Source organism: Bombina bombina, chromosome 1 (assembly GCF_027579735.1).
Source record: "Bombina bombina isolate aBomBom1 chromosome 1, aBomBom1.pri, whole genome shotgun sequence".
Classification (NCBI taxonomy): Eukaryota; Metazoa; Chordata; class Amphibia; order Anura; family Bombinatoridae; genus Bombina; species Bombina bombina.
In genome coordinates, this window is record NC_069499.1 from 1,549,978,596 (window position 1) to 1,549,997,369 (window position 18,774).

An 18,774-nucleotide genomic window follows, 5' to 3' on the forward strand; every position below is an offset into this window, starting at 1 on the left:
CAAAGTGCCACTTGGCTCAAGTGTCGGTTAAATACCCTCCCCCAATTATTTTAAGCTCAGCTGTCAGCTCAGATTTACTGCTCCCTGTAGATTTAAAGAGACATAAAACACTGTGTAATTTCATTTTCTGCAGTCTTACAATAAATATGAACATACTAGGTGAGTGTGAAAATTGTTTTGAATGCATTAACACCTTGTTTCCTGCAGCTGTTTTTTAATACATAAACTTCCCCACTTCTCAAATGACTTATTTTAGGTGCCAAGCCAGATTTGTGACTAGAGTAGGCACAACTAGCCACACTCATTTTGTTAGCAAACAATCTTACTGCAGTATTGATTAGTTGTTGAGGCCAATTAAGGACTGATGTGTAGCAGGATTAGGCTTAAAAACTCGTACCTACATGTCCCTATTCACAGGGATCATCACAAGTTCATCACGAGTTAGGGGGTAAAAAAAAAAAAAGACATCATTTATTTGAGCATGGAAAAGCACTATGCGTATCTAAAGTACATACAGAAAATAATCAAGGCAGGGAAAGCAGGTTGAGGGGAGCGATGGGTGTAAGATGGAATTAATTCTAAATACATTCTGTCCGGATCAGCTGTTACCATATCTGCCCCTCACTGTCTCTTGTTGCTGACGTTTGTATTCTCTTACAGGAAATGATGCGCTGTGTGCTTTATCATTTCCTGCGTATCCTCCGAGGGAACTGTGACAACTTAGCCTTTACCTCTAGCTTGCTGCACGGTCTCGGATCTGTCACAGTAAGTGAAAATGTAACAAAAAGTGGGCACTGAGCTGTGCACATGAACCCTCTGCTTGTGTGGTTTGTGTCTAGTTAGTCCTATACTGTCCTCTGGGGGGCAGACCCCGGCGGAGTGCTCAGTAGGCAGAATATTCTTTTGCATTTGCTCTGTAATAGCAAGTGATGTGTGATTTTACGTACAATGGGAGAAGGAGAATGTTGTACAGTATATTTTTGTGGATGTACAGGGAGTGAAGTTGTAGGTGCATTGTGTGTTGTATGAAATCTGTTGTGTGTGCTTGGAGTTTAGAATTCTGTGATCAGCAGAAAATGCCTGATGTGTTGATGAACAGAATGGGTTCTCTTGCCGGTCCAGAATGGATAACCAGAGGGTGCTGTTTTGTCGAAGAGCAGATCATATTCTGCTGTATTGAATGGCTGAGCAAATGATGCTATACTGTAGGATGTGATTGTAAGCAGAACATCTGATGCTGTGTTACAGGTGCTTTGCTGTGTGGATAAGCTGGGCATTCTCTCATGGCCTAACCCTAGTCCAGAGACTGTTCTGTTCTTCAGTGGGAGGGTGGATCAAGCCTCAGATAGACCCGAGGATGCCACAGAACAGATGTCCTTGCGCTCCTATGGTCAGATGGATCTGGAGGATGAGGTGACACATCTGTCTTATCCGTATATAGCATGTCCCTTTTTTCATTTAACTCAGCATGTTTTATGTTTTGTCTCTCTCCAGCCACAGGAGATGGTTGCTCTGCTTGGAGACACAGATACGGTGCAGCTGGTGAATGAACAAGACAATAGTGATCGAAACGATGACCCCACAAAACCTCCAGACACCCAGCGCAGGCCACCAAGCCGCAGTAAACATGCCTCAGGGTCCAATGTGAGCTTTAGTCAGGACACTGGAGGTCAGGTAGGTATTTATATGCAGTTCTAGCGCTTTGGCTGCATCAGTCTTGCAAGCTGCGGTTAATATTTATTGCGATTGTGCTGATGATGTTTGTGTTTTAAAGGCAAACAGCGAAGAAGACGATTATGTGTGCGACTGTCACTTAGAGATGTTGCGTCTGTCACAAGATCAGCAAAACCCACAGAGTATCCAGTTTGATGAGTCTAATTGGCAGCTTCACCTTAGCTCCCTAAAACCGCTGGGACTCAACGTACTGCTGAACCTCTGTAACCCAGGAGTGACTGCCACGCTATGCCGTTTTTCTGACCACTTGCAGCACATTGCCCTTCAGGAAAGCAACTGCTCTGTGCTTCCAGGACATATCCCTTGGGGTCTATGTGACTTCTCCCGACTGATTGGTGAGCCCATTGCCCTAATATCTATAAAATAATCCAACTGCATTGTGCAAAACTTAATTTGTTTCATAAAGGTGGTGAGAGTCCATGAGCCATTACTCCTGTGAATTCCACTCCTGACCACTAGGTGGCGGCAAAGATTCCCAAAACTCCAAGATCCCTTAAAACGCTCCCACCTCACTGTTTGCTTCTGCAGGTGGAAGGTGAAGAATGGAGTTGCTCCAGATGTTCTTTTGTGAGAGGGGTTCTCAGACCACTTTGAGGCCAATTTTTCCTTCAGAGAGCTACTGTTTGGTCAGAGGCAAGTTTATGGATTATTGGGTAGTGGCACAATTACACCTAGTGGGAGTTAGTCAAAGGCCTACCACAGCTGTCGTGGGGACCAGTCCCTAGCCTCCTCCTTTTGAATTATCCACATACTCAGAACCTTTGTTGTTATGTGTACAACACTGGATTGGCTCTCTACTGGAAACAATTTTTTCCTGAAGATGGTAAGTCCAGTAATGTGGGTGCTTATTAGTTATGTATGCAGTTTATTTATGTTGGCAGTGGCATAGCTTATTATAGGCTTTTAGTAGGCACACTTAGTGTTGTACATCATAGCCAGGGGACTATTATGATAGTCATTTTTCTTTATATGTTCATAATGGGGAATTTGGGCTACAGGAATCCGTGCTTCGGATTTGCGCACCTAGATTTAGTTAGAAGTTAGACTTTTATTGCATTTTAAATCGGACCAATGCTGTTTTTGCTTTTAAGGATATTTGTCCTCCGTCTGTTTGTTCTATACAGAGGAGGTCTTCAGAGTAATCATATAGGCTCTAAGTAATCCTATAGAGTCGGTTTCTGACAATCTCCTAATTTAGCTTATCTGATTTAAATAGATCTAAGTCTATTAAGCTGCATGTTTTAGACCCTCTTTTTTCTGATTTGTCCTTAGAGGGTGAGGTATTTTCAGATGATCAGGAGTTGGTCTCTTATCAAGATACAGAATCATCCTCTTTCTGTTTAGACTTGAAAAATGTCCTAAGGGTTCCTGAGGAAAGGTCTGTTAAAGGGACACGGAACCCAATTTCTCTTGTTAAGTGTATCCAGTCCACGGATCATCCATTACTTGTGGGATATTCTCTTCCCCAACAGGACGTTGCAAGAGGATCACCCACAGCAGAGCTGCTATATAGCTCCTCCCCTCACTGTCATATCCAGTCATTCTCTTGCAACTCTCAACAAAGATGGATGTAGTAAGAAAAGGGTGGTGTTTTATAGTTAGTTTCTTAACTTCTATCAAAAGTTTGTTATTTTTAAATGGTACCGGAGTGTACTGTTTTATCAAAGGCAGCATTAGAAGAAGAATCTGCCTGTGATTTCTATGATCTTAGCAGAAGTAACTAAGATCCATTGCCGTTCTCACATATTCTGAGGAGTGAGGTAACTTCAGAGGGGGAATGGTGTGCAGGTTTTCCTGCAATAAGGTATGTGCAGTAAACATATTTCTAGGGATGGAATTTGCTAGAAAAATGCTGCTGATACCGGATTAATGTAAGTTAAGCCTAAATGCAGTGATTTAATAGCGACTGGTATCAGGCTTATTAACAGAGATACATACTCTTGTAATATAAAACGTTTGCTGGCATGTTAATTGTTTTTTATATATGTTTGGTGACAAAACTTATTGGGGCCTAGTTTTTTCTCCACATGGCTGGCTTGATTTTTGCCTAGAAACAGTTTCCTGGGGCTTTCCACTGTTGTAATATGAGTGGGAGGGGCCTATTTTAGCGCTTTTCTGCGCAGCTAAAATTACAGACAGAGACACGCAGCTTCCTTCTGCATGATACAGGACATCTCTGAAGGGCTCAAAAGGCTTCAAAAGTAGTGTTTGAGGAGGGTAACAACCACAGTAGACCTGTGGCAGTTGTTGTGACTGTTGAAAAAACGTTTTTTGTCATTTATTAATCCGTTTTTGGTTTTAAGGGGTTAATCATCCATTTGCAAGTGGGTGCAATGCTCTGCTAACTAGTTACATACACTGTAAAAATTTCGTTAGTGTAACTGCCTTTTTTCACTGTTATTTCAAATTTTGTTAAATTTGTTTCTCTTAAAGGCACAGTATCGTTTTTTTATATTGCTTGTTAACTTGGTTTAAAGTGTTTTCCAAGCTTGCTAGTCTCATTGCTAGTCTGTATAAACATGTCTGACACAGAGGAAACTACTTGTTCATTATGTTTAAAAGCCATGGTGGAGCCCCATAGGAGAATGTGGACTAAATGTATTGATTTCACCTTAAACAGTAAAAATCAGTCTTTATCTATAAAAGAATTGTCACCAGAGGGGTCTGTCGAGGGGGAAGTTATGCCGACTAACTCTCCCCACGTGTCGGACCCTTCGCCTCCCGCTCAAGGGACGCACGCTAATATGGCGCCAAGTACATCAGGGATGCCCATAGCGATTACTTTGCAGGACATGGCTGCAATCATGAATAATACCCTGTCACAGGTATTAGCCAGATGCCTGAATTAAGAGGCAAGCGCGATAGCTCTGGGGTTAGACGAGATACAGAGCGCGTAGATGCTGTAAGAGCCATGTCTGATACTGCGTCACACTATGCAGAACCTGAGGACGGAGAGCTTCAGTCTGTGGGTGACGTCTCTGAATCGGGGAGACCTGATTCAGAGATTTCTAATTTTAAATTTAAGCTTGAGAACCTCCGTGTATTGCTTGGGGAGGTATTAGCTGCTCTGAATGACTGTGACACAATTGCAGTGCCAGAGAAATTGTGTAGGCTGGATAAATACTATGCAGTGCCGGTGAGTACTGATGTTTTTCCAATACCTAAAAGGCTTACAGAAATCATTAGTAAGGAGTGGGATAGACCCGGTGTGCCCTTTTCCCCACCTCCTATATTTAGAAAAATGTTTCCAATAGATGCCACTACACGGGACTTATGGCAGACAGTCCCTAAGGTGGAGGGAGCAGTTTCTACTTTAGCAAAGCGTACCACTATCCCGGTTGAGGACAGTTGTGCTTTTTCAGATCCAATGGATAAAAAATTAGAGGGTTACCTTAAGAAAATGTTTGTTCAACAAGGTTTTATTTTACAGCCCCTTGCATGCATTTCGCCTGTCACTGCTGCGGCGGCATTCTGGTTTGAGACCCTGGAAGAGGCCATCCATACAGCTTCATTGACTGAAATTATTGACAAGCTTAGAACACTTAAGCTAGCTAACTCATTTGTTTCTGATGCCATTGTTCATTTGACTAAACTAACGGCTAAGAATTCCGGATTCGCCATCCAGGCGCGCAGGGCGCTATGGCTTAAATCCTGGTCAGCTGATGTGACTTCAAAGTCTAAATTACTCAACATTCCTTTCAAGGGGCAGACCTTATTTGGGCCTGGTTTGAAAGAAATTATTGCTGACATTACTGGAGGTAAGGGTCATACCCTTCCTCAGGACAGGGCCAAATCAAGGGCCAAACAGTCTAGTTTTCGTGCCTTTCGAAATTTCAAGGCAGATGCAGCATCAACTCCCTCTACCTCAAAACAAGAGGGAACTTTTGCTCAATCTAAGCAGGCCTGGAAACCTACCCAGTCCTGGAACAAGGGCAAGCAGGCCAGTAAGCCTGCTGCTGCCTACAAGACAGCATGAAGGAGCGGCCCCCTATCCGATAACGGATCTAGTAGGGGGCAGACTCTCTCTCTTCGCCCAGGCAAGAGATGTTCAGGATCCCTGGGCGTTGGAGATCATATCTCAGGGTTATCTTCTGGACTTCAAAGCTTCTCCCCCACAAGGGAGATTTCACCTTTCAAGATTATCTGCAGATCAGATAAAGAAAGAGGCATTCCTAAACTGCGTGCAAGACCTCCTTGTAATGGGAGTGATCCATTCAGTTCCGCGGACGGAACAAGGACAAGGATTTTATTCAAATATGTTTGTGGTTCCCAAAAAAGAGGGAACCTTCAGACCAATTTTGGATTTAAAGATCCTAAACAAATTCCTCAGAGTTCCATCATTCAAGATGGAAACTATTCGAACCATCCTACCCATGATCCAAGAGGGTCAGTACATGACCACAGTGGATTTGAAGGATGCCTACCTTCACATTCCGATTCACAAGAGTCATCATCGATTCCTGAGGTTTGCCTTTCTAGACAGGCATTACCAGTTTGTAGCTCTCCCATTCGGGTTGGCTACAGCCCCAAGAATTTTTACAAAGGTTCTGGGCTCACTTCTGGCGGTTCTAAGACCGCGAGGCATAGCGGTGGCTCCTTACCTAGACGACATCCTGATACAGGCGTCCAGCTTTCAAATTGCCAAGTCTCATACAGAGATAGTTCTGGCATTTCTGAGGTCGCATGGGTGGAAAGTGAACGAAGAAAAGAGTTCTCTATCTCCTCTCACAAGGGTTCCCTTCCTAGGGACTCTGATAGATTCTATAGAAATGAAAATTTACCTGACGGAGTCCAGGTTATCAAAACTTCTAAATGCTTGCCGTGTTCTTCACTCAATTCCGCGCCCCACGGTGGCTCAGTGCATGGAAGTAATCGGCTTAATGGTAGCGGCGATGGACATAGTGCCATTTGCGCGCCTGCATCTCAGACCGCTGCAATTATGCATGCTCAGTCAGTGGAATGGGGATTACACAGATTTGTCCCCTCTACTAAATCTGGACCAGGAAACCAGAGCTTCTCTTCTCTGGTGGTTATCTCGGGTCCATCTGTCCAAAGGTATGACCTTTCGCAGGCCAGATTGGACCATTGTAACAACAGACACCAGCCTTCTAGGTTGGGGTGCAGTCTGGAACTCCCTGAAGGCTCAGGGTTCATGGACTCAGGAGGAGAAACTCCTCCCAATAAATATTCTGGAATTTAGAGCAATATTCAATGCTCTTCTAGCTTGGCCTCAGTTAGCAACACTGAGGTTCATCAGATTTCAGTCGGACAACATCACGACTGTGGCTTACATCAACCATCAAGGGGGGACCAGGAGTTCCCTAGCGATATCAGAAGTCTCCAAGATAATTCGCTGGGCAGAGACTCACTCTTGCCACCTGTCAGCGATCCATATCCCAGGGGTAGAGAACTGGGAGGCGGATTTTCTAAGTCGTCAGACTTTTCATCTGGGGGAGTGGGAACTCCATCCGGAGGTGTTTGCTCAATTGGTGCTCCGTTGGGGCAAACCAGAATTGGATCTCACGGTGTCTCGCCAGAACGCCAAGCTTCCTTGTTACAGATCCAGGTCCAGGGACCCAGAAGCGGCACTAATAGATGCTCTAGCAGCGCCCTGGTTCTTCAACCTGGCTTATGTGTTTCCACCGTTTCCTCTGCTCCCTCGTCTGATTGACAAAATCAAACAGGACAGTGCATCAGTGATATTGATAGCGCCTGCATGGCCACGCAGGACCTGGTATGCAGACCTAGTGGACATGTCATCCTTTCCACCATGGACTCTGCCTCTGAGACAAGACCTTCTAATACAAGGTCCTTTCAATCATCCGAATCTACTTTCTCTGAGACTGACTGCATGGAGATTGAACGCTTGATTCTATCAAAGCGTGGCTTCTCCGAGTCAGTAATTGATACCTTAATACAGGCACGAAAGCCTGTCACCAGGAAAATTTACCACAAGATATGGCGTAAATATCTTCATTGGTGTGAATCCAAGAATTACTCATGGAGTAGGGTTAGGATTCCTAGAATATTGTCCTTCCTCCAAGAGGGTTTGGATAAAGGATTATCAGCTAGTTCTTTAAAAGGGCAGATTTCTGCTCTGTCTATTCTTTTACACAAGCGTCTGGCAGAAGTTCCAGACGTTCAGGCATTTTGTCAGGCTTTAGTTAGAATTAAGCCTGTGTTTACACCTGTTGCTCCCCCATGGAGATTAAACTTGGTTCTTAAAGTTCTTCAAGGGGTTCCGTTTGAACCCCTTCATTCTATTGATATCAAACTTCTATCATGGAAAGTTCTTTTTCTGATGGCTATTTCCTCGGCTCGGAGAGTCTCGGAGTTATCTGCCTTACATTGTGATTCTCCTTATCTGATCTTTCATTCAGATAAAGTAGTTCTGCGTACAAATCCTGGGTTTTTACCCAAGGTGGTTTCTAACAAGAATATCAATCAAGAGATTGTTGTTCCGTCATTATGCCCTAATCCTTCTTCAAAGAAGGAACGTCTTTTGCATAATCTAGATGTAGTCTGTGCATTGAAGTTTTACTTGCAGGCTACTAAAGATTTTCGTCAAACATCTAACCTGTTTGTTGTTTACTCTGGACAGAGGAGAGGTCAAAAGGCCTCGGCAACCTCTTTCCTTTTGGCTTCGGAGTATAATCCGTTTAGCGTATGAGTCCCTGAAAGAATTACAGCTCATTCTACTAGAGCTGTGGCTTCCACCTGGGCCTTTAAAAATGAGGCCTCTGTTGTACAGATTTGCAAGGCTGCGACTTGGTCTTCGCTTCATACCTTTTCAAAATTTTACAAATTTGATACTTTTGCTTCTTCGGAGGCTGTTTTTGGGAGAGAGGTTCTACAGGCAGTGGTTCCTTCCGTTTAAGTTCCTGCCTTGTCCCTCCCATCATCCGTGTACTTTAGCTTTGGTATTGGTATCCCACAAGTAATGGATGATCCGTGGACTGTATACACTTAACAAGAGAAAACATAATTTATGCTTACCTGATAAATTTATTTCTCTTGTAGTGTATCCAGTCCACGGCCCGCCCTGTCCTTTTTAAGGCAGGTCTAAATTTTAATAAACTTCAGTCACCACTGCACCCTATGGTTTCTCCTTTCTCGATTTGTTTCGGTCGAATGACTGGATATGACAGTGAGGGGAGGAGCTATATAGCAGCTCTGCTGTGGGTGATCCTCTTGCAACGTCCTGTTGGGGAGGAGAATATCCCACAAGTAATGGATGATCCGTGGACTGGATACACTACAAGAGAAATAAATTTATCAGGTAAGCATAAATTGTTTTTTTTCTTTCATGATTCAGACAGAGCATGCAATTTTAAGCAACTTTCTAATTTACTCCTATTTAATTTTTCTTTCTACTCTTGCTATCTTTGTTTAAAAAAGGCATCTAAACTTTTTTTTTTTTTTTTTTTTTTTTTTTTTTGGTTCAGTACTCTGGACAGCACTTTTTTATTGGTGAATGAATGTACCCACCAATCAGCAAGAACAACCCAGGTTGTTCACCAAAAATGGGCCGGCATCTAAACTTACATTATTGCATTTCAAATAAAGATACCAAGATAATGAACAAAATTTGAGAATAGGAGTAAATTAGGAAGTTGCTTAAAATTTCATGCTCTATCTGAAAAACGAAAGAAAAAAACATAATTTATGTAAGAACTTACCTGATAAATTAATTTCTTTCATATTAGCAAGAGTCCATGAGCTAGTGACGTATGGGATATACATTCCTACCAGGAGGGGCAAAGTTTCACAAACCTCAAAATGCCTACAAATACACCCCTCACCACACCCACAAATCAGTTTAACGAATAGCCAAGAAGTGGGGTGATAAGAAAAAGTGCGAAAGCATCAAAAATAAGGAATTGGAATAGTTGTGCTTTATACAAAAAAATCATAATCACCACAAAAAAGGGTGGGTCTCATGGACTCTTGCTAATATGAAAGAAATGAATTTATCAGTTAAGTTCTTACATAAATGATGTTTTCTTTCATGTAATTAGCAAGAGTCCATGAGCTAGTGACGTATGGGATAATAAATACCCAAGATGTGGAACTTCCACGCAAGAGTCACTAGAGAGGGAGGGATAAAATAAAGACAGCCAATTCTGCTGGAAAATAATCCACACCCAAAATAAAGTTTAAATATTATAATGAAAAAAACTGAAATTATAAGCAGAAGAATCAAACTGAAACAGCTGCCTGAAGTACTTTTCTACAAAAAAACTGCTTCAGAAGAAGAAAATACATCAACATGATAGAATTTAGTAAAAGTATGCAAAGAAGACCAAGTTGCTGCTTTGCAAATCTGATCAACAGAAGCTTCATTCCTAAACGCCCAGGAAGTAGAAACTGACCTAGTAGAATGAGCTGTAATCCTTTGAGGCAGAGTTCTACCCGACTCTACATAAGCATGATGAATCAAAGACTTTAACCAAGATGCCAAAGAAATGGCAGAGGCCTTCTGACCTTTCCTAGAACCAGAAAAGATAACAAATAGACTAGAAGTCTTTCGGAAATCTTTAGTAGCTTCAACATAATATTTCAAAGCTCTTACCACAGCCAAAGAATGTAACGATCTTTCCTTAGAATTCTTAGGATTAGGACACAATGAAGGAACCACAATCTCTCTACTAATGTTGTTAGAATTCACAACCTTAGGTAAAAATTTAAATGAAGTCCGCAACACTGCCTTATCCTGATGAAAAATCAGAAAAGGAGATTCACAAGAAAGAGCAGATAACTCAGAAACTCTTCTAGCAGAAGAGATTGCCAAAAGAAACAAAACTTTCCAAGAAAGTAATTTAATATCCAGAGAATGCATAGGTTCAAAAGGAGGAGCTTGTAAAGCACCAAGAACCAAATTTAAACTCCAAGGAGGAGAAATTGACTTAATGACAGGTTTGATACGAACCAAAGCCTGTACAAAACAATGAATATCAGGAAGATTAGCAATCTTTCTGTGAAACAGCACAGAAAGAGCAGAAATTTGTCCTTTCAAGGAACTTGCAGACAAACCTTTATCCAGACCATCCTGGAGAAACTGTAAAATTCTAGGAATTCTAAAAGAATGCCAGGAAAATTGATTAGAAGAACACCAAGAAATGTAAGTCTTCCAGACTCGATAATATATCTTCCTAGACACAGATTTACGAGCCTGTAACATAGTATTAATTACGGAGTCAGAGAAACCTCTATGACTGAGAATCAAGCGTTCAATCTCCATACCTTCAAATTTAATGATTTGAGATCCTGATGGAAAAATGGGCCTTGGGATAGAAGGTCTGGTCTTAACGGAAGAGTCCAAGGTTGGCAAGAAGCCATCCGAACAAGATCCGCATACCAAAACCTGTGAGGCCATGCTGGAGCCACCAGCAGTACAAACGAACGCTCCTTTAGAATCTTGGAAATCACTCTTAGAAGAAGAACTAGAGGCGGAAAGATATAGGCAGGATGATACTTCCAAGGAAGCGACAATGCATCCACTTCCTCCGCCTGAGGATCCCTGGATCTGGACAGATACCTGGGAAGTTTCTTGTTTAGATGAGAAGCCATCAGATCTATTTCTGGAAGACCCCAGATTTGAACAATCTGAAGAAATACCTCTGGGTGAAGAGACCATTTGCCCGGATGTAACGTCTGGCGACTGAGATAATCCGCTTCCCAATTGTCTATACCTGGGATGTGAACCGCAGAAATTAGACTGGAGCTGGATTCCGCCCATACAAGTATCCGAGATACTTCTTTCATAGCCAGAGGACTGTGAGTCCCCCCTTGATGATTGACATATGCCACGGTTGTGACATTGTCTGTCTGAAAACAAATGAACGATTCTCTCTTCAGAAGAGGCCACGACTGAAGAGCTCTGAAAATCGCACAGAGTTCCAAAATGTTGATTGGTAATCTCGCCTCCTGAGATTCCCAAACCCCCTGCGCTGTCAGAGACCCCCATACAGCTCCCCAACCTGTCAGACTCGCATCTGTTGAGATCACAGTCCAGGTTGGAAAAACAAAAGAAGCCCCTTGAACTAAACGATGGTGATCTGTCCACCACGTCAGAGAGTGTCGTACAATCAGATTTAAAGATATTAACTGTGATATCTTTGTATAATCCCTGCACCACTGGTTCAGCATACAGAGCTGAAGAGGTCGCATGTGAAAACGAGCAAAAGGGATTGCGTCCGATGCAGCAGTCATAAGGCTACCGAAGGGAATGATTGAAACTGAAGGTTTCGACAAGCTGAAATTAATTTCAGACGTCTCTTGTCCGTCAGAGACAAAGTCATGGACACTGAATCTATCTGGAAACCTAAAAAGGTTACCCTTGTCTGAGGAATCAATGAACTCTTTGGTAAATTGATCCTCCAAACCATGTTCTTGAAGAAAACGACACAAGTCGATTCGTATGAGATTCTGCTAAATGTGAAGACTGAGCAAGTACCAAGATATCGTCCAAATAAGGAAATACCACAATACCCTGTTCTCTGATTACAGATAGAAGGGCACCGAGAACCTTTGAAAAAATCCTTGGAGCCGTTGCTAGACCTAACGGCAGAGCCACAAATTGGTAATGCTTGTCTAGAAAAGAGAATCTCAGAAACTGAAAGTGATCTGGATGAATCGGAATATGCAGATATGCATCCTGCAAATCTATTGTGGACATATAATGCCCTTGCTGAACAAAAGGCAGAATAGTTACCATTTTGAATGTTGGTATCCTTACATAACGATTCAATATTTTTAAATCCAAAACTGGTCTGAAGGAATTCTCCTTCTTTGGTACAATGAATAGATTTGAGTAAAACCCCAGACCCTGTTCCAAAACTGGAACAGGCACAATTACTCCAGCCAACTCTAGATCTGAAACACATTTCAGAAATGCTTGAGCCTTCACTGGGTTTATTTGAATGCGAGAAAGAAAAAATCTTGCAGGTGGCCTAACCTTGAAACCTATTCTGTACCCTTGTGAGACAATGTTCTGAATCCAAAGACTGTGAATCGAATTGATCCAAATTTCTTTGAAAAATCGTAATCTGCCCCCTACCAGCTGCGCTGGAATGAGGGCCGCACCTTCATGTGGACTTGGGAGCTGGCTTTGGCTTTCTAAAAGGCTTGGATTTATTCCAGACTGGAGACGGTTTCCAAACAGAAACCGTTCCTTTAGGGGAAGGATCAGGCTTTTGTTCCTTATTCTGACGAAAGGAACGAAAACGATTAGCAGCCCTATATTTACCTTTTGATTTTTTATCCTGAGGTTAAAAAGTTCCTTTCCCCCCAGTAACAGTTGAAATAATAGAATCCAACTGGGCACCAAACAATTTATTACCTTGGAAAGAAAGAGAAAGCAAAGTTGACTTAGAAGACATATCAGCATTCCAAGTTTTAAGCCATAAAGCTCTTCTAGCTAGAATAGCTAAAGACATATGCCTGACATCAACTCTAATGATATCAAAGATGGCATCACAAATAAAGTATTAGCATGTTGAAGGAAGCTTAACAATGCTATGAGTATTATGATCTGACACTTGTTGTGCCAAAGCCTCCAACCAAAAAGTTGGAAGCAGCAGCAACATCAGCCAAAGAAATAGCAGGCCTAAGAAGATTACCTGAACATAAATAAGCTTTCCTTAGGATTCAATCTTCCTATCTAAAGGATCCTTAAAGGAAGTACTATCTGCTGTAGGAATAGTAGTACGCTTAGCAAGAGTAGAGAGAGCTCCATCAACTTTAGGGATTTTGTCCCAAAACTCTAATCTGTCAGATGGCACAGGATACAATTTCTTAAATCTTTTAGAAGGAGTAAAATAATTACCCAGATTATTCCATTCCCTAGAAATTACTTCAGAAATAGCATCAGGGACAGGAAAAACTTCCGGAATAACTGTAGGAGGTTTAAAAACCGAATTTAAATGCTTAGTAGATTTAGTATCAAGAGGACTAGAATCCTCCATTTCTAATGCGATTAAAACTTCTTTAAGCAAAGAACGAATAAATTCCATTTTAAATAAATATGAAGATTTATCAGTTTCAATATCTGAGACTGAATCCTCTGAACCAGAAAAATCCTCATCAGAGAAAGAATCAGAATGATGATGTTCATTTAAAAATTCATTTGAGAAATGAGAAGTTTTAAAAGACCTTTTACGCTTACTGGAAGAAGGAATAACAGACATAGCCTTCCTAATAGATTTAGAAACAAAATCTCTTATATTAACAGGAACATCCTGAGTAATAGATGTTGATGGAACAGCAACAGGTAATGGAATATTACTAATGGAAATTTTATCTGCATTAGCAAGTTTATCATGACATTCATCACAAACTACAGCCGGAGGAACAGTTACCACAAGTTTACAACAAATGCACTTAACTTTGGTAGGACCAGCATCAGGCAGCGTTTTTCCAGAAGTAGCTTCTGATCCAGGGTCAATCTGAGACATCTTGAAATATGTAAGAGAAAAAACAACATATAAAGCAAAATCTATCAAATTCCTTAAATGACAGTTTCAGGAATGGGAAAAAATGCCAATGAACAAGCCTCTAGTAACCAGAAGCAAAAGAAAAAATGAGACTTAAATAATGTGAAAAAAAGGTGTTCACAAAAATGACGCCCACATTTTTTAGCGCCAAAAAAGACACCCAGATTATTGGCGCCTAAACGCTTTTGGCGCCAAGAATGACGCCACATCCGGTGACGCCGACATTTTTGGCGCAAAAGGTAAAAAAAATGACGCAATCACAAACAACTTCCGGCGACAAGTATGATGCCGGAAATGACAAAGAATTTTTTGCGCCAAAAAAGTCAGCGCCATGAATGACGCAATAAAATAAAGCATTTTCAGCCCCCGCGAGCCTAACAGCCCACAGGGAAAAAAGTCAATTTGAAAGGTAAGAAAAAATTGAAAATTCATATGCATTATCCCAAATAATGAAACTGACTGTCTGAAATAAGGAATATTGATCATCCTGAATCAAGGCAAATAAATGTTTAAACACATATATTTAGAACTTTATAAAAAAGTGCCCAACCATAGCTTAGAGTGTCACAAAAAATAAGACTTACTTACCCCAGGACACTCATCTACATGTAGTAGAAAGCCAAACCAGTACTGAAACGAGAATCAGTAGAGGTAATGGTATATAAGAGTATATCGTCAATCTGAAAAGGGAGGTAAGAGATGAATCTCTACGACCGATAACAGAGAACCTATGAAAAAGATCCCGTAAAAGGAGATCATTGAATTCAAATAGGCAATACTCTCCTCACATCCCTCTGACATTCACTGCACACTGAGAGGAAAACTGGGCTCCAGCCTGCTGCGAAGCGCATATCAACGTAGAATCTAGCACAAACTTACTTCACCACCTCCACGGGAGGCAAAGTTTGTAAAACTGATTTGTGGGTGTGGTGAGGGGTGTATTTGTAGGCATTTTGAGGTTTGGGAAACTTTGCCCCTCCTGGTAGGAATGTATATCCCATACGTCACTAGCTCATGGACTCTTGCTAATTACATGAAAGAAAATTGGGTTTGGTTTCTAAACCTACTGCTTAGTCACCAGAGTTTTTTTTTCCGGTTCCTGATGCTATCTCTGAACTAATCTCTATAGAGTGGTCTAAGCCTGGTTTCCAGCTTTAATATTTTAAAGGGTGTCTCCTTTACCTGCTCCTGACATAAAGCTTTGGGAAACAATCCCTAAGGTAGATGAGGCTATTTTTACTTTGGCTTTAGGCCAGCAATTAGTATTGCTTGAATTGCTGCTGTCTTTACTCTTTTGGTGTGATAGCTTATCTAAGCCGTTTTCAGGTGAATCTGCTAATGAAGAGATTTACAAATCAATTGACTTTTAAGGTCAACTAATGCTTTTGTTTGTGATACCAGAGGGTTCAAATCCCGCTCTGATTACTGATTTCTAATCAAGCATGATTTCTAAGTCCTAGGCTTTTGTCACTTCCTTTTCAGGGGAAAAATAGTTTGGGCCTAGTCTGGATACTTTTCTCCCTCAGACCATGAAGATTAAGGATAAGATCAGGGCTTCTATCCATTTTGTTCCTTTTGTCAATCTAGAAACCAAAAGTCTTTTCATTCAGAAACAGGGCTCTTCCAGATTTTCCTGGAAGCCAAATTTAAATTTGATCAAGTCTAAACATTTTTAAGAAACCTGCCTCCTCTACTTAGTATGAGGGCACGGCCCCCGATCCAGAAAAACGCCTTTTTTTCAGAGGGTTTGGTTTCAATCTGTTCAAGATCCATGGGTTCTGAATATAGCTTGGTCTTGAGGCCTTGCACTTCTTCTTGTGCAACTTTACAAACTAGTCTTGTGAATTTCAAGCCTATATTGAAAGAGTGGCATTGTTTCTGTTAACACACAATTTTTTCATATTTGAAGGTGTAGTCTATCTCTAGAAATGCGGGACTTTTATGGGGGCTAAGTTTGCCTACTCTTGCTCTAACTTATATTTATGTTTGTGGGAGATGTCCCGCATCTTTGGAGATGGTAATCCATATAGAACTTTCCAAAATAATATGTAGTTTCTATTATTGTCAGTAGATGGCGTATTTGCATTCATTCTAATTTTTACCATGAAGCTACTTAAAGGGACACTAAACCCAATTATTTTCTTTCATGATTCAGATAGAGCAGCAATTTTAAGCAACTTTCTAATTTACTCCTATTATCAATTTTTCTTCGTTCTCTTGCTATCTTTATTTAAAAGGCAGGAATGTGATGCATAGGAGCCCACCCATTTTTGGTTGAGAACCTGGGTTATGCTTGCTTATTGGTGGGTAAATGTAAGCCTCCAATAAGCAAGCGCTATACATGGTGCTGAACCTAAAATGGGCTGGCTGCTAAGATTTACATTCCTGCTTTTAAAATAAAGATAGCAAGAGAACGAAGAAAAATTGATAATAGGAGTAAATTAGAAAGTTACTTAAAATGTTATGCTCTATCTGAATCATCAAAGAAAAAAATGTGGGTTTAGTGTCCCTTTAATAAACAAATAATGTATTTGTTATTTGTAATTATACAACTAGTTCTAAACAGCCATAGCAGCTTAGGATGTTAAAGGGATTCTAGTATCCATTTTGCTTTGTTCTCTTAGTACCTTTCTTTTACAAGATATGACGAGTCCACGGATTTCATCCTTATGGGATATCGCCTCCTGGTCAGCAGGAGGAGGCAAAGAGCACCACAGCAAAGCTCTATATATTGCTCCTCCCTTCCCTCCCACCCCAGTCATTCTCTTTGCCTGTGTTAGTGATAGGAAGTGGTAAAGTGAGGTGTTAGTTTAGATTCTTCAATCAAGAGTTTTTTTTATTTTTAAATGGTGCCAAAGTATACTATTTTACTACAGAGCAGCCTCTGGATTTATAGCCTTAAGGCTATGTGAACTGGGGGGGTCTTAGCCCCTCTGCGCCTCCCATACTTGTGCTGCTATTCTGTGATGGTCTTAGAGAATTTTTAACTAAGGCCCTTCTATCTTCACAGGACCTCAGGAGGAAGAGTGGACCTCTTGACACTGTGAGTTTCTCATGCTGTTCCTCAGCATGGAGGTAAGTGCAGTCTTTTTTTTTCTGGGGCTCTGCACTGAAAGAAGGAAGAGTGGCATATCTCAGAACTGACTGTGCTTTAACTTTTTATGTCAGGGGCTATGGATTAATACTTCCTTTCACTAGAATGCCGATCCTCATTAGTGTAAGAAAAAGGAATGAGAACCGACATAGAGCTTATGTTATCCAGACACTCTAGCATGACTGAAATTAGCCTAGAAGCACTGGGATATTATATTGGCATTCATTGTATATACCAAACCTGGTTTTCTTCCTAAGGTTGTTTCCAACAAAAATATTAATCAGGAAATAATTGTTCCTTCATTGTGTCCTAATCCTTCTTCTAAGAAGGAGCATCTGTTACATAACTTGGATGTGGTCCGTGCTCTGGCGACTAAAGTAAAACTTTATTGCGCATGCGCATTTCTTATTAGTAGTCAGAACTACGTTTCTTTTCTGGGAAACCTAGGGGTCAGAAAGCTACGGCTACCTCTCTTTCTTTCTGGTTTAAGAGTATCATCCGTTTGGCTTATGAGACTGCTGGACAGCAGCCTCCTGAAAGAATTACGGCTCATTCTACTAGGGCTGTGGGCATTTAAAAATGATGCTTCTGTTGAACAGATTTGCAAGGCTGCAACTTGGTCGTCTCTTCATACTTTTTCCAAATTTTCCAAATTTGATACTTTTGCTTCTTCTGAGGCTGTTTTTGGGAGAAAGGTTCTTCAAGCAGTGGTGCCTTCCGTTTAGGTTCCTGTCTTGTCCCTCCCTTTCATTCGTGTCCTATAGCTTTGGTATTGTATCCCATAAGTAAGGATGAAATCCGTGGACTCGTCAAATCTTGTAAAAGAAAAGGAAATTTATGCTTACCTGATAAATGTATTTCTTTTACGATATGACAAGTCCACGGCCCACCCTGTCAATTTTTAAGACAGGTCTTTGTTTTTGTTAAACTTCAGTCACCTCTGCACCTTGGCTTTTCCTTTCTCTTCCTAACTTCGGTCGAATGACTGGAGTGGGAGGGATGGGAGGAGCTCTATATGCAGCTCTGCTGTGGTGCTCTTTGCCTCCTCCTGCTGACCAGGAGGCGATATCCCATAAGTAAGGATGAAATCCGTGGACTCGTCATATCGTAAAAGAAATAAATTTATCAGGTAAGCATAAATTTCCTTTTTGTTGAAAAACCAGGGATATATGCTTAGGAGCCGGCCCATTTCAAGAGCACTATATGGCAGCAGTTTTGCACAAATGTTATCCATTTGCAAGATCACTATATGGCAGCACTATTTCCTGCCATATAGTGCTACCTCGGTATCTCTTCCACACAGAATATCATGGAAGCAAAGCAAATTTAATAATAGAAGTTAAAATGGAAACTTTTTAAAAATAGTCTGCTCTGTCTGAATCACAAAAGAACGTTTTCGTGTTTTCATATACCATATATCATACTGTACTTGTGCAATTTGTTTTGTGGTAT

At 41.1% G+C, this 18,774-nt stretch overlaps 1 protein-coding gene across 4 annotated transcripts in view; it reads left to right on the forward strand.

Annotated features, from left to right (window-relative positions):
• The window catches only part of TMEM94 (transmembrane protein 94), a 105,067-nt gene that overhangs the window by 34,551 nt on the left and 51,742 nt on the right, over positions 1-18,774 (forward strand). For all 4 annotated transcript variants that reach the window (XM_053708993.1, XM_053708987.1, XM_053709007.1 and 1 more), the window contains exons 12-15: positions 661-765; positions 1,249-1,413; positions 1,495-1,674; positions 1,775-2,069. In XM_053708993.1, coding sequence (XP_053564968.1) covers positions 661-765; positions 1,249-1,413; positions 1,495-1,674; positions 1,775-2,069 — 745 coding nt within the window. The remainder of the gene's footprint in view (positions 1-660; positions 766-1,248; positions 1,414-1,494; positions 1,675-1,774; positions 2,070-18,774) is intronic.